The sequence below is a fragment of the Protopterus annectens genome, chromosome 16.part0 (genome assembly GCF_019279795.1).
Source record: "Protopterus annectens isolate FY-2018-M chromosome 16.part0, PAN1.0, whole genome shotgun sequence".
NCBI lineage: Eukaryota > Metazoa > Chordata > Ceratodontiformes > Protopteridae > Protopterus > Protopterus annectens.
The window spans coordinates 242,162,770-242,179,353 of record NC_056750.1 but is presented as its reverse complement, the minus strand read 5'-3'; the positions used below and the strand labels follow the sequence as shown (position 1 = coordinate 242,179,353).

Below are 16,584 nucleotides of genomic sequence, written 5' to 3'. Positions count from 1 at the left end.
ACTGGGAAGAGAAAATTTTACTGACAGATAGAAGTAATATGTTAAAAGCAATTGATTTGACCATCAAATCTACTTCTCTTCAAAAATTAATATATACCCAGTTGATGATTTGGAACAATGCATATTATACACGCCTTACCCTGCATAAATTTAATCCCAAAAATTCACCAACTTGTTCATATTGTAAGAATCAACCAGCTGATCTTCTTCATATGTTCTGGAGTTGTAAATGTATTTTCAAACTTTGGAATTCCCTTAAGAGTCAACTTCAGAAGGTGGGTTACCAAAGTACAATGTTATCATGGAAATTTATGATTCTGCATATTCCCCCGAAAGAGATCCCTAAATCACAAATTATTATATATATTAATATTTTTCTATTAATGAAGCTTTATATAGCTTCAAATTGGTTAGACCCATCTAAAACTTCATGGCAGAACTTTGGAGTTCTAGCAACAAAACATATATTGGCTCATAAATTACTATTAAACCCACAAAATAAAAATGTTAATTATCCAAAAATTTGGGAACAGATTTTTAATATTATACTAGCATAGTATTTTCAACTTGGAAATATTAATAATTATTTATGTGTGTGGAGAGAATTTAGTAATCAACTGTCTATTACTTGCATTTACTCTTATGCTTTTTTATATTTAAATGTATTACATGGAAGCATTCTTGTAAATATTGTATATAGAGTGTGGTTATTAGTGATATTAGTTAATGTTTGATTTGTGAATATATGTTATTTTTGTTCTTACTTGTGTTTGAAAATAATATAACAATAAAGATTTATTATGGAAAAAAAAAAAAGGCAACGGCTCTGTTGCTTTTTTTAAAGCTGTCTCGCTATGTTAAACCCATTTAACATAGCAAAACAGTTTGTAAAAAGCAACAGAGATCTTGCTTTCTCTGTTGCTTTTGCCCACAGCTCTGATGTACTGTGTAGGCATACGCATGCACAGTACATCAGAACTGCCACAGAATACCAGACAGCTGCGGAAGGGCAGCAAGGAGGCATTATACAATGCCATTATTTAAGAAAATTATTTTCTTTTTTCTTAAATAATGTCATTGTATAATAGCAATAACCCACTTCTGGGTGTGGGTAATGCTGGATTTACCCACGGTTGGCTTTGTTTGGTCACTCGGGCTTCATCCTCATGACCAAACCATGCCAACCATGGGTAAATCCAGCATTACCCACACCCAGGTGTGGGTTATTGCTATATTACTCACCCTCTAGCTAAATTCCTGGACACTAAGTTAAAACATGTTGTGAGGAATGAGCCACATTTGTGTATAGATTCATGGGTCTTTATAAGGAGATTGGATACAGGAATCTTTGACTCAGACTATTTGTTTATTACCATTGATGTCAAAGATCTTTATTCAGTCATACCCCACGATGTTGGTGAAGACTGGTTTTGTGAATACCTTAGGCTTAAGGGTATAGATCAGCAGCAGATTAACACATTTGAACAACTACTTGATATGGTGTTAAGATCAAATTTTATTTTGTTTAATAAGGAATTATACCATCAGAAAGAGGGGGCAGCTATGAGGTCCTCATGCAGTGGTTTATATGCCAACATAGTGATGCCTGAGTGGGAGAGAAGATTTCTCTTCCCATCTGATTGGTACACTTATTGTATGTCATATATCCGCTTTTTGGATGACATCTTTATTTTATGGAAGGGCCCTAGTATAGTTGTTGATTTTATTGAATACTTCAACAACACTACACCATTTTTGAAATGTACCCATTCTGTGAACACAGACCAAATAGCCTATTTAGATGTTCTTATTATGAAGGACACCTTCAATAATAGATTTGTAGCTGAAATTTATCAGAAGATGACATACTCCAACACCTTCTTACATTTTAGTAGTAACTATCCTTTCAGACAAAATTATGCAGTTGCTAAAGGACAATTTGTTAGGGCAGTGAGGATGGTTACTACCTGGTCATCATTTTTAAAGGAGGTGGATAAAATGAAAAACATGTTTTTACATAGATAGTATCCTGATTCGATGGTTAACAAATTAAGTCAGGAAGTTATTGAAAAGAGAGCTAGGGGGTATTTTAGACCTATTTTGAGTGATAGGTCTAATAGTATGGTTCCCATTGATATGACTGAGGTGGCTTCTTGTGTCTCACCTGTGGATAGTAATATTGTTTCTATGATTAATGATAATGATGAATCACTGGGTGGTAATAATAACAACATTTTTTCTTCTGCTTTCATTACCACATTTACCACATTTAATAATGATAGTTATATGATTATGAATATTCTTTACAAGAATTGGGAAATTTTACAGAGAGAAAACACCCTAACAGACCAGTTGGGTGGTTCCCCAATTTTTGTTTATAAAAAAGGACAAAATTTAAAATCAACCTTTGAACATATTGTGCCTAGCTTTAAAACAGGTTGCATGCACAAATGTGGTTCATGTGTATTTTGTCATTATATTCTTGAAACTAGTGACATATTTATCAACAGATATAAGGTGAACATAAAGGATAGACCTAATTGTAACACTAGTAAGATAGTGCATTGTGCTACTTGTTTCATTGTTTATGTTTCTATGTAGGGAAATCTGAATGTAATTTAAAGAACAGAATGAGTGAGCACCTTAGTGGCATTTGTCTAGGAAAAGAAACAAATCCTCTAGCAAGACACATTATTGCTAACCTAGGGCATATTTTTAAATTTGTTGTTTTAGAAACTTTGAGATTGTCAGAACGTGGAGTTGCCTGCCTTTCTTACTTGAGAAAGCTGAATTAGTTTGGCAGCTTCATTTAAATGCACAGTTTTGGCCAGGGCTAAATGATGCAGAGAATATTAAATGTCTGTTGAAACTGAGAGCTTTAAACAGATAAATGTATTACTTTCTACCTAGTTGAATGCTAGCCTTAGAATGTTACTTTTTTGTATAACATTGTTTCATTCATTTGATGAATGGAGGGGTGTGTTTCTTTTACTATGCCTTGATTATGCTTGGCTTGTGTCAGGCTGCTTGATGCAAGAAAGGTGTGTTCTGTTTTTTGGTTTAATTGGTCTAAGACTATTTAGGAAGTTTAATGGCAGTTTGTTCTTTTATCTGATGAAGTTCCTTTGTATATGTTAGTGGGATGATAGTGCTTATCCTTTTGGATTATTTTTAACTGCTGTGCTGTTTTTTTACATATTGCATTTGGTTGAAGCAGTTTTTAGTTGTACTATGTGAATAAATGCATTTTGGAGTGTGGAAGCCCTTTTTTCTGCCTTATTTCTTTGGATTATCCGTGCTGGTTTGGTGTTTCTTATGTTTGGTCCTTGATTACTGGGTCAGTCTAGGGGTGACATGCAAGCATATAAAAAATAATGGTCAATATCTACATTTATGGCAGTAGAGAAATTGGAAAGGGACCAATTGGGGGGGGGGGGGTTGGTAGGGTCCATGAGCCTTATACCTTGAAAAGAAGGAGTTATTTGGGCAGCTGTTTTAGGAAGCACACAGTTGGCCAGGGCTAAATGATTCCCTTTCAATAGTATCACTCCTGAAGTTAAAATCCTTGACCAGATAGGTAGGGAGCTTTTTATTGCAATAGATGATTTTTTAAGTTTTGGGATGTGTTTTTTTAATATTAATACACACATATATATGTATACTATATGTTTTGAAATCTTGGTTGTTTAATTAGGCTAGTGTTGGTAATCGTGATTTTTTTTAGGATCATTAGTTATGTGAACATTTGGAGGGAAAAATCATATGACATTGAGTAGAATTGACCATGTAAAGTGTTTTGTTCTTATTTAAAGATGTGGGATGAATTATATTTTATCTGTTGATGTTTTGTATTGTTTCAAGGCAAAAGCCCTAAGATTTATTAAAGTTTACCAGTCTGACCTATATGGCTTGGAGTATTTTTTTGTTTTTCTCAGTTTGTGGTTCTGGCAATTTTTGGTAGTTTATTACCCAGACCAAGTTGCCATGGATGGGGCATATGGTTGTGCATCGCACTGTTGGTGCACTCATACGCCAGCTGGACAGGCTGCTCTTCCTCATTTTAAGTAGTACCAGGAGGACTAGAAGCAGATGTTAAGTGCTCCAGCCAGTGGTAGAGTGAGGTGACAGTGATGACAGTCCTGTGGGTGAGGATTTGATTCTCACTGTCACCCAGCTTGACGGCCATGGGTCCTGGATGTCAGCCCCCTCACCCCATCCATGGTGTCCACCAACCTCTTTTGTCCATCATAGTCCCTGTCTCTTGTTTGTCTTGGCTGTCTGCAATTGCTTCCTCACCTACCCATCTTACCAGACCCAGACATACCTACATCCCTTCCCTAAGATTCCTGTCTCTCTCTCACAAAAAAAAAGGGCACCTGTCCCACAAAAAAAAAAAAAAAAAACCAAACATTGATTTCCATTTCATTTCAGACATGTCTTCTTGACACACTTGATTTGGTCCAATTGGCTATGCAACATGATTGCATTGTGGTCACCCTCTGTCTAGAGATGACAGTCCAAAATTCAGCTGATATTCTGCATATGTTATCAGAATACTGTTGAAGAAATGAATAGCTATTGTTCTTTTCTACCTCCTTCCTGCACATTCCTATATTGCTTTCCATTTGTACTTCCCCCTGCTTGCTCCCCATTTCACCACTGTCCTATCTTCCTCATTTATTTTCTTTAATGTATTATTGTGCAATGGTGCATGTCACATACCAGTGAGCAGCAACTGGTAATACAAAAGTAGTTAAAAGTATTAGATACAGTTGTATTCAAACCCAGTACCACCTGGCCCCAAAAAGGAATGTATCACTGCATTGACTGCATTAACACATGCTAAAACAGAGGCAGTTAAGTAGCAGGTGTATTTCAGAGTCTCAGTACTAACTGTCAGACTTTAGCAGTGCGGCAATGTGTATCTCACATGCATATGCATTTTACTAAACATTGTGCAAACCTGCTGTTTTGCCACGCTATAGAAATTTATATATTATGCTGTATTACTGCTTTTTACTGTCAATTTCCTTTGTATGACATGAAATTGCATGCAGAAACATTACAAACTGAGGGCCATATTTAACTATATATCACATATTTAAAATACATCAGTGTGTTGGTACCCACCCAGCACTACAACCCTGGGGTCTCAGTACTTTTTTCACACATATATTGACCACACTACAAAATGTAATATAAAATGCTGTGTGCTATGCAATGCACATTAATCTGTTAACATGCAGAACTACAACTATTGACCCATACAACTAAAACAACCTTATCTACAAGGCTAGTGCAGGAATCAGCATGGATGATATCCAGAGAGACATAGGTGACCTTCAACACACTTGACCCTACCCATTTTGGTTTTGTCATGGGTAGATCTTGTTTACTGACCCTTATGAACTTCTTGAATAGTGACCCCCAAAGACCTGGATGAGGGATAACAGGACATACTGCTTATGTTGAGTTATCCAAGGCCTTTGACACTATCCCCATTCATGTCTCATAGTTAAGAACTCCCATCTGGGAATTAGACCATACAGTACTATATAGATAGCCAACTGCATCAATGACAGAACACACACTCTCAAAGTTGGGGACTGCACCTCCATCACTAGCCCAGTCACCAGTGGAATACCACAAGAATATGTGCTGGGCCCTCAACTGTTTGGGAAATAATTCCCTGAAACAAAGGAACAGTAGATGGCCTGTGGATTACCAAGTTTGCAGATGACTTTTAACTGGACACACTCATATACAGTCCCCCAGTGATGGTAACGTATTACAGTATGGGTTGACACAGACTGATGATTGGTGACAGACTCACGGACTGAATTTTAAGCAAACAATGACTATATGTCACCTTTGTCAATGAAGTATCCCTGCTAATTATGATATTCATACCACCCCCATAACCTCAAACACAGTGATGGGAGACTTGGGAACACATGTTAATAGCAATCTACACTTTCATCACTATGTGCCCATAATGGCGAAGCATACAGTCTACATTGCACACATCATATATGTGAACATCACACCCAAGACCAGGGTAATTATGCCTCTGCTGTACTCTACCCTTATCACACCAATAATGGAGTACAATGCTCACATCTCTCTGTACCTCACCAGACACCTACACCAATTGGAGAGAATACAGGGTTGTGTGGGAGACTCCCAGGCCTCCAAACATGACATACATAGAAAGACTGACATGCCTGTCAATGTACTTGGTATCATGCAGGGTGCTGAGAGGTGACCTATGGTGCTTTGTAGAGCAGTCGCAGACCCTGCCCTTCTGGAAATGATGGACATCTACAATTCAAATGGGACAACAAAAATTTGCCCCAGGGTTCTCAACAGAGCCTGTGACATAAATAGAGCATGCTGGGGAGACAGATATATACCACAATGATTCACACTCCTCTGTAATAGGCTCCCACTATGTATGAAGCAGCGCTCCTCAATGATTTTGTTCAAGTGCAACCTTGACAACTGGTTGGGTGATTAAAGTCAACTCTGGGCTGACACCTATGTCCCTCATGGACAAGATTAATTGGTGCTGCTCCTAAACATGTCCTGTTAAAAATGACCATACAGCTATGCTCAATAAGGGTACTTGTGCTTTTACACAGCTAGGTTTCAAAATCATCATCATCAGTCCCCTTTTTCCCATTTTTCTACATGAGATTGGGGTATCATGTTAACTGTCATCAACTCTCTCAATTCAGTGCTGCACTCCTGCCTTTTTCAACACTCATGCCTGACTGTCGCAGATATTCTTTCACACAATCCAGCCACCTCTTTGCTGGATGCCCTCGCTTCTTCTTATCTTCTTCCTGTCTGTCCCAAATCTTCCTCACCAGACTGGCTTCTGCTTTACTACACATGTGCCCAAATCATTGTAATCTGTTTTCTTTGATCTTTTCTGCAATTGGAGCTACGTTGGCTTCTGCTCTTATGTCCTCATTTTTTCATCTGCCCCACAGTGTGCATCCTACCACCTTTCTCAGGCACCTCATTTCCATTACCTCTAGCTTCTTCAACTGTTCTGCCTTTACTGCCCAGGTTTTTGTACCATATAGTAGTACTGGTCACACCACTGTCTTGTACACCTTACTTTTCAGCTTCTTTGGCATTCTTCTGTCATAGACTACACCTGATACTCTGTGATAGCTGGCTGCAGCCCCTCTGATTCTAGCTTGTACCTCTTCATTCAGACTACCCTATACCTCAACTACCCCTCCCAGATACCTGAAGCTGTTTACCTGTTCCACTATCTTTCCTTCTATTGCTATTTTTAGCTTCTCCTGATTTCCCCATTTTGCTGCCATTACCACCATCTTATCTCTACTTAGTTTTGTCCCATGCTCCTTCAGATTTGCATTCCATTCTCCTGTCCTTTGCTGAATTTCTAGCTCAGAATCTGCCTGTACTGCCACATTGTCTGCATACAGCAGCTTTTTTGATCTGTCCCTTCCAACCTGTTTACTAATGTAGTCCATCACCAGTATGAACAGCAGTGGGCTCAGAGCTGAACCCTGATGTACACCCACCCCCACTGGGAACCCCTCTGTAAGGCCAAACACTGTTCATACTTGAGTCATTGGGTCCTTGTACATAGCCTGCACTAATTCTACCGATATTTCTGGGACTTCAAACCACTGCAGTACTCCCCAGATCAGCTTTTTTGAGACCTTGTCATATGCTTTTTCCAAGTCTAGGAATGCCCAGTTGGGCTCTCTCCTCATCTCTAGCTTCTTCTCAAGTATCTGTCTCAATGCACACATCAGGTCAATTGTGCTGCATCCTGATCTGAATCCAAACTGCTCATCTCCTATCTTACATTCTACTACTCTGTGTATCTGTTTATCAGTCCGCCTCTCCAGAACTTTTATGGAGTGTGATAGGAGTTTGATGCCTCTGTACTGCCCACAGTTGTAGATGTCCCCTTTGTTCATGTACACTGGCATGAGTATGCTTATTCTCCAGTCATCTGGGATAAACCTTTCTCTCCACATTGCTAGTCGTACCCTAAGGAGCCATTTCTCCCCTATCTCACCCAGCATCTTTATCATTTCTACTGTGACCTTATCTGAGCCTGCTGCTTTCCCTGACTTTATCTTCCTTAGTGCTGTTCTTACTTCTTCTAGGGTGGGCTCCTCTTCTTCTCTTATTGTAGGCTGTTTCTGGGGCAGTACAGCTTGTGTGGAGTATTCTTCATTCAGAAGCTGCTGGAAATACACCTTCCATCTGCCTTTGATGTCCTCTTGGCTGGTGAGCAGGTTGTTGCTGGCATCCCTTATGAAGGGTGTCTGACTATCTTTTTTATCTTTCTATCTTTGCCTTGCAACATGATATAGTTTCTTTGTGCCCCTTACTGAGTCACTTTCCAGAAGTTGGTACAGTGCCTCTTATGCCCTATTCTTTGCTATTGCAACTTCTTTCTTAGCTTCTTTGTTAGCCAACCAGCAGTCCTTCCTAGCCTGATCAGTCTTTTCTGTCTCCCTCTTCTTTCTGCACTCCTTCTTTCTTTTGATGACTTCCTGGAATTCTGCATTCCACCACCATCTTTCCTTATGTACCTTATTTCCATTCCTGGCTCAGCCACATATCTTTTCTGTAGTCCTAGCACATGCTGTTTTGAGGTGCTGCCATTCATCTTCAACTTCAACTATTTCCTCCTCTTCTTAAGGTGCTAGAGCCCTGAGTAATTCCTTGAACTGTTGTACTTTCTCTCCAGTCAACTTCTAGGTCTTCAGGGTGGTCTCTGTTGACATTAGAGCCTTCACTGACCACTACTTGCAGCTGATTGTGGCAAAAAGTAGTTTATGCTGTGGGCCAACTGTTTCACTGGGGATGACTTTGCAATCATGGATTCTACCCCAGTGCCTTTTCCTTACTAGGAGGAAGTCTACCTGAGTTGCATGTTGACTACTCTTGTATGTGATCTTGTGTGTGTCTCTCTTTCTGAACCATGTGTTGGCTACTATCAAGCCATTTGCCAGGCAACTAGGTTTCTAAATACCTTGGTGCTATTAGGCTAGTAGCCTCATATGAATCTATGAAGCTATATGCCTATGCAGGCCTCCCAACCTATTGTCCCCCACATGGCCTGCTGATGTCATCTAATATAGGTTCACCTGCACTCCTGTATAAATCAGACTTGTGCTGTGGTGCCCGCATTAAGTACTGTGTTTTGTAGTCCATGTACTTAGATAGGTAGGGGCTCTGTTCTCACTGCAGTCAAGTTGGTGTGTGTGTGTGTGTGTGTGTGTGTGTGTGTGTGTGTGTGTGTGTGTGTGTGTGTGTGTGTGTGTGTGTGTGTGAGTGTGTGTGTGTGTGTGTCTAGACAGCAGAGCAGAAGTGGGATCACACAATTACCACTCCAGTGCCATGCAATACCAGTATTTTCATACTTGCTCATTCCTACACATCCATTTCATACAGGCTTCACAACCTCTTGTCTCCCACATGGCCTGCTGATATCATCTACTATAGTCTGTGTACTTAGACAGGTAGGGGGTTCTGTATTCACTGCCGTTGACTCTGTGTGTGTGTGTGTGTGTGTGTGTGTGTGTGTGTGTGTGTGTGTGTGTGTGTGTGTGTGTGTGTGTGTGTGTGTGTGTGTGTGTGTGTGTGTGTGTATGTGTGTGTGTGTGCGAGTGCGCGCTATTGCTTGACATTACAGAGAGACTTTTACACCAGCATGTGGGACACTGTTATCTTCACCTCAACAGACACTGCTGTTGTCCTCAGCTATAAAGCGTTGTCTGACACTCTCCAAATCAGACTTGAGCTGTGATGCTTGCATAAAGTACTGTGTTCTGTAGTCTTTGTACTTAGGTAGGGGTTCTATTCTCACTGCAGTCAACTGAGTGTGTGTATATGAGTGAGCTGTGGCTTAACATTACAGAGAACATTTTATACCAGCCTGTGAGACACTGTTATCTTCTTCTCACCAGACACTGCTGATGTCATCAGCTATATCACATTTTTGGATATAAAGTACTCCCACCATTGCAAGGTCAGAGACTGGCCTGGGGGCCAGGCAGAAGTTACCTTATCCTATACAATAAACTTTGCAATGACATGGCTTTTAATCTATCCACATACATCATAGCATGGTGTGTAGTCCCTGTGTTATCTTTCTGAGAAAGCCCTCTGGTCTGTCCAGCTGCTACATGTGTCTGGTGAGGTACATGTAAAAAACAGTGTTATACTTTATTAGTACTGCAATGAGATTTGACTACAGTGCTGTCATACAATCCTAAGATCTCAATATAATGGCATGACTTATGATGTGCACAACATAGGCTTTCAGTAGCAGCGTGGACACGTGGTTGTCAAAATTCAGATTCCTATCTAAATATGTTCCCAGTGCTCTGTTGAATGGGTTTCTGCATAGCTGGACTGTTGTCAATGATGTGATTAATGTGTTACTCCACTTTTCACACAAACAACATCGCAAACACACATTTCTGCATTTATTTGTAGATCTTGTGCCTTTCTCGCCATTCAGTTGTGTGTGTTAGCTCCTCCTGTACTATGTTACCACCATTGGTGGACTCAATGATTTCACAAAATATGCAAGAATCAGCAAACCTGGTAAGCCAAAAGGCCATGTACTTTAGCCTGAACTGTTAAGACATACAGTTCAAACAGTGAAGGGCCAAGCACAGATCCCTGTGGTTTACCAATGGTGACAGTTGCTTGTACAGGTTGATTCATCAACTTTTATATGTTCGTATGATGCAACCTGTCAGTGAGCCAATTGTTTACCCATCAACTTGTGCAATGTGTAATTTCCAGCTTGGGGGGGGGTCAATTATACCTGCATGTGTGATTGTGTCAGAACCCTAGGCCAGATCATAATAGGTAGTATACATTGTCTTACCTTCACCCAGGCATCATAGATCACCCATGGATTGACCCCACATACACCTTCCTGAAAAGGTTGAATACACACAGTTCAACACACCCTCCTCATGGCCTATGTTCACATACAATAGTTTACATCAACATGCACCCATCTGAGTTGGGGGGACAGCACCTGATGCATGCATGTATAAAGATATCCTGACTCTCCTCAACTGTGAGGTAGACCAACATGTCATTGTGGACCTCTTCTACATGTCTACTGGTAATATTCCAGGTGTGTGCAACAGATCTGTGTGAGTTGTTCCTGCTACATCAGGTCCATTACATCTGATAGATATACTCAAAGAGGTCATTGAGGGCATGCATGATGACAACAGCATCATCTTGTAGAACTTTAACAGGTCAAGACATTTGACACAAAGCCACACTGAGCTATTCAATCAACACTGTCATATGTGGCCATAAATAGCTGTATCACCAAATGGGTAGACCATTGTATGACATAGGCATCTCACTATGTCAAAATGTGTGACGTGACATATATCTCAGGTTCAGTGATCGGGTTGGTACATCTGGGTGTCTGTTAGGCCCTTTTCTGCCCATTATTTAAGTGATGGACATCAAAGGTGACATACGCATGTTGTGTCCAAACAGCTGCCTGAAGGACTACAGCGTGTGGGCAATCATTGACAACAATTGTGATAGTAGTGTAATAGAGACACTATTAACACATACCAGAGACTGCTGTCATAGCCATGACAACATTTGCATTGACAAAACACATGGAGGGATTTGTTGACTCAGGAAACAGACACACCACTCAAGTATAACGTGGACATCACACCTTATAATCAGACCAATAAGTATGTGAACTGTGTCTTGGGATAGAGGGTCAGTGGTACATCTACCAGCATGTGATCACAGTGTTGACTACTCCCTTGAATCTAACACAAGTGCTGAGTATGTGAAGGACATGCACATCAGTGACCATAATAACCTCATGGTTCCCAGTCTCCATCACACCAATGTACTTCCCTCCACATCTTCTAGTGATTTCTAACTGAAGTGTACCACCTTTGTCACAGTGTGCTGTCACAAACCTTATTGGCCATACCTAGGTATTCTTTCTGTAGAATATACATGACTGTCTGATAGTATGGAAAAACAATCAAGTTGTTACACCAGATACATGTATGCTACCTGTTCAGCTTATGCACACACTGCATATATAGTTGTTTGACAGCATTAATGGCATGCATATCATTTGTGACATTGCGGATTGTGCCATAGATATATGCCATGCACACAAGGCAACTAGCCTATATTGCCTATACTGTCACATACAGGTATAGTAGTACCCATCCTAACACCTCCTGCAGATATTACAGAAACAGGACAGTGTGAGTCGTCACCCTCATAGAGTGTGGATGTATCATAATAGTTGTCAAATGTGTGTGTGTGTGTGTGTGTGTGTGTGTGTGTGTGTGTGTGTGTGTGTGTGTGTGTGTGTGTGCGTGTGTGTGCAGGCTCATCTCTTATCACTCCACATCACATGTTATGTCAGAGGCATGGGATTAGTGGTGGTATTATCCTGATATTGTCCATGATTGTGGTTGGTTCTTGTAATGTTTTCCATGATCCTTTACCTGTGCTCACCTTGCTGGAGACCTCTGCTGACAGTACACTCATTTTCAGGTATATCAGTTTGCACAGCTTCCCAATATGCACCCTACCCCAGTTGTATGTCAGATCCCTGATAGATGTCCTCTGCATTATTCATCTAAGGATGCTTATCTCACATACATATTCTCCCTGTTTTATGTCACCTTGTGTGACAGTCACAGACAACACATTTTCACTGTACAGTCTATACTGTACCATATAGATATGTGCTTGGTGTTGCTGCTAAAACCATCTTCCATTGACATGCCCTCCTCTGCTGTGCATGACGGAGTGCCACCTGTACTATTTACCTCTATTCATTCATACAATTCATCTGTGTGTCCCTATTCAATACACACACTTCCCCTAGGTGATCATTTTACATGGCAGTCTCATGTCCTGTTACATATCATTAAAACAGCTTTAGTACAAAATGCCAGGAATGGGATATCACAATACTCTGCAAGTAGGTACACTATCCTGTACTGAGTTTGGACCATATACCTCACATTCATACCTCCCAACTGTCCAGATATTCCCAGGCTGTCCAGATGTTTTCCTTATCAAATATTGCCATATCACTGGGATGATGTCTGGACTGATGTGACTCAATATTATATACATTTGAGTACACACCTCTCAACTTTCCTGATCTGTGCAGAATGTCTAGTTTTTGTCACATATTTGTGATCTATTCCTCATAACATTTTTTTCCTGGCAAATCATTGGCATGTCATTGCAGAGTGCAGTCAGAAACTGATGACTGACATTTCAGTTTCAAACTTCCTGCTCTTCAGAAAGTTCATGCTTATGTACAACCTATATATTCTACTTCCTAAGTTTGGAAGTACAATATAAACAATTTGTCCCTATTTCTGGCCCTTTGTCCCCCCATTTTTATGGATTTGTCCACATTTCTCTCTCTAAGAGGTTGAGACTGTTACATTCTAACACATTCCTATGTGATATCTATGTCAGATATGTCCCTATTACTGGTTATTTGTCCTCTCATTAAGTTGGCCTCCAATCAGATGTGTTGCACTAACAGAATGACAGCTATTTGTAAAGCTCTGGTGATCACTGTGGCATTCCCTGCACATCTACACACTGTAGGTGCTCTGTCTTACACAGAATTGCTATCCATTTTCACTTACATGTTTTCGCAAACCAGCAGCACTGTTGTGAGCCAGGAAACTCAGCTTAAGTGTGCCATGCCTTATTAATATGCATTGCATGCTGGCTCACACTGTGCACTGTTGGGCTAACATGTAAAGTCCATCTATATTTGGCAGTATGACTGCCTGTGAGCTTTTTGGGACTTGATACTTAATGATAAAACCACTGAATAATTTAATGTTGTATGAGGAAATTGTTAGTTTATTGAAAAGAGGGATTTGGTTTCCTAATAAATAAATGTGCTATAAAATAATGTGCATCACCATGTTTGTATGTGCAGATGCCTATTTTATGTTTTGTATTATAAACACATTATATAATGTGTTAAAATGGGATAATGCATCTATCAGCTTAACCTACCATGAGCATCTGTGAATGTGATTGACAATGTTTGGATAGAATTAAGTGATGTATAGCATTTGCAACTACAATTATTTCAGTATGGTTTGTGATGTATAATGTTTGCAACTAAAATTATGTCAATATCATTTGTTTTCGTTCATGAATGTAGGATTACCGATGTCATACGTGGTAATTTAATAAAGATATTTCTTGTTTCTAAAAAAAAAAAAAAAAAAAAAAAAAAAAAAAGATTTAAGCACCAGAAAAAGCACAGGTATAATCAACTTAAGTTTAAAACATTTTTTTGTATTAGGAAGCTGTTTGGATAAATTAAAATGTTGCTTAACATAGCAGTGATTAAAAAATCCTAGCTAAATTTAAGATTTGATAACAGTATCAGTTTGAGTTACAGGAGTACATTTTTACCACTCACTTTTGATATAAAGGTTTCTATGCAAGTTGTATACATTAATTGCTTGTTTTATCTACTGGACCTACCTGCCAGGGTTCAAAGTGATGTATGCCAGGGCATGATCCATTTTCCAGCAAGCCATAACCTGGAGAACATGAAAACATGTCATTTAAAGCTTGTGCAGTTACAAGTACTGCTTGGTAAACATTGTAAGGTGTTGTTAGGGAAGAGACATCGGTGAAGGGGTTATTCAGTTCATTTAACTTTTCACTCCCAGAGCAAAAGAGTGTTTTTTCAGTTACTGTGTTTCTCACATGTGAACTCAAATTATGTTGCATCCATTTACAACCAAAAGCCACCTCCCAAAACTCCTTCACAAATATGTCATTTGGAGTTTTAAAAGGGTTAACATCCATAAGGTGTTCTTTAAAGTCAGGCATCTCACCTTTCTGGGATACAAATCCAATGGTACCATTTAGTGTTTTAATAAAATTATTATTGGAAAAGATGGGAGAAAAACACCATCCATCTGAAGCAAGCCATATCTTTTTAGTAATGTTATGCTCAGATATACCTTCCATGACAGGATTCAAACTGTCGTCACTTGAAAATGCCAGAATGGCATTTGCAGATGATCCCTTGATAACGTCAATAATTCTCTGGATCTTTTTCTCATTGTAAACTGCAGGAATTGACTCAAAGAATGCAATACAAGCTCCTGACTTGAGAAGCTCTTCTTTAACTGTTTGACTGCCTTGTTGTCCATAGTCACTTTCCTCAGCCAGGATTCCAACCCAGTTCCAGCCAAAATATATCAGCAGATGGGCTAAGCCGATAGACTGGAATTTGTCACTGGGAGCAGTGCGAAGGAATGAAGGAAACTGTTTCTTATTGCTTAGTAGTGCCACTGTTGAACCATAACTAATCTGGAAAAGAAAATTATTTTTGAAACTTCTGAAGGTTAGAAACTATGTCATCTACTCCAGCTAAGTGCATTTTATACTGTTATGAGATTGACACTAGTACATAGTTTCCTGAGTCCATGTTTATGAAGGATGTTGATTGCTTTAAGGGACTGGATACCAGATTTTCTTCTCAGTGCCAATATTCTCAGGAAGAACAGTACATAACAGAAAGGTAGAGGACGCAATAGAGTGTAAACAAAATGTTTTTGTGCAGATTTGAGCAGTGCTTTGAAGCCAGTCATGCAGGTTACACAGAATGTCTGTTGTTGTAGGTAGCCGAATGACTTCTGAGTGAGTTTCGAAGGTGCAATTTAATGTGCACTGACTGGAGTACAGAATAAACTGGTTTAAGGCACAGTTGAAAGAAAAATGGCAAGCTATGAGGTGTAACACATTCAGCAGGCACTTAAGTTTATAAGCACTGCATCTACCAGTTATCTTGATTAGGTCCAGAGCTCTCTTTAGTATCTCCATATCATCTGTAATCTCACTGGGTAATGGAGTAAGAGAATCACATACCCAAATAAGCATCACTGTAGCACACATACATACTCCTGTGGGCAGACAGGACAAGCAGAAGCTACGCAGGCAGAGAACTATACAAATATGGGATGTGAAAGAGAAGTATATTTAGAAGGCCCCTCAGGGTGCTGATTTACTTGTCTGTTAAAAGTACATCATGAAGTGGCAGCTGGATAGCCAGACTAGAGGAAAGACTCTGCTGAAATGGAAAAACAATGCTATAGTGATAATGTTATCAGTTATACTTTGTTAATGATTAACTTTCCCCTCTTGCAATTAAATGGACATGTAGCTTAATGCCATTATGGTCCCATTTCATGATCAAAGACTGGATGCCAGAGGGAAGAGCAATGTATAGCATCTAATATCCCAGGGGCTGCTAAGTATGTGGGCAGAAGACTACAAAGCTCATTATATGCTTGCCTTCAAAACATATGTCCAGTTCCATCATGTGAGTGGATGGGAACAGTGTGCAGTTACATTTTTGCCAGCTCATCTCTTAAGGGAGAGTGGATGGCTTTCTGACAAAGGAGTATCAGTTCTTGATGGAGAACAAAAACTCTAGTCCAATGGTGTGTGCATACAGAATGTGCATTGTGTGATGGGCATAACAGTGGA

The 16,584-nt window shown here is 39.7% G+C and overlaps 1 protein-coding gene across 1 annotated transcript in view; it reads right to left on the bottom strand.

Moving 5' to 3' along the window:
- LOC122790947 (extracellular calcium-sensing receptor-like) overlaps positions 1–16,584 on the bottom strand; it is a 285,255-nt gene that overhangs the window by 198,392 nt on the left and 70,279 nt on the right. The window contains exon 2 of the mRNA XM_044058652.1: positions 14,566–15,405. Within this exon, the coding sequence (XP_043914587.1) occupies positions 14,566–15,405 (840 nt within the window). The remainder of the gene's footprint in view (positions 1–14,565; positions 15,406–16,584) is intronic.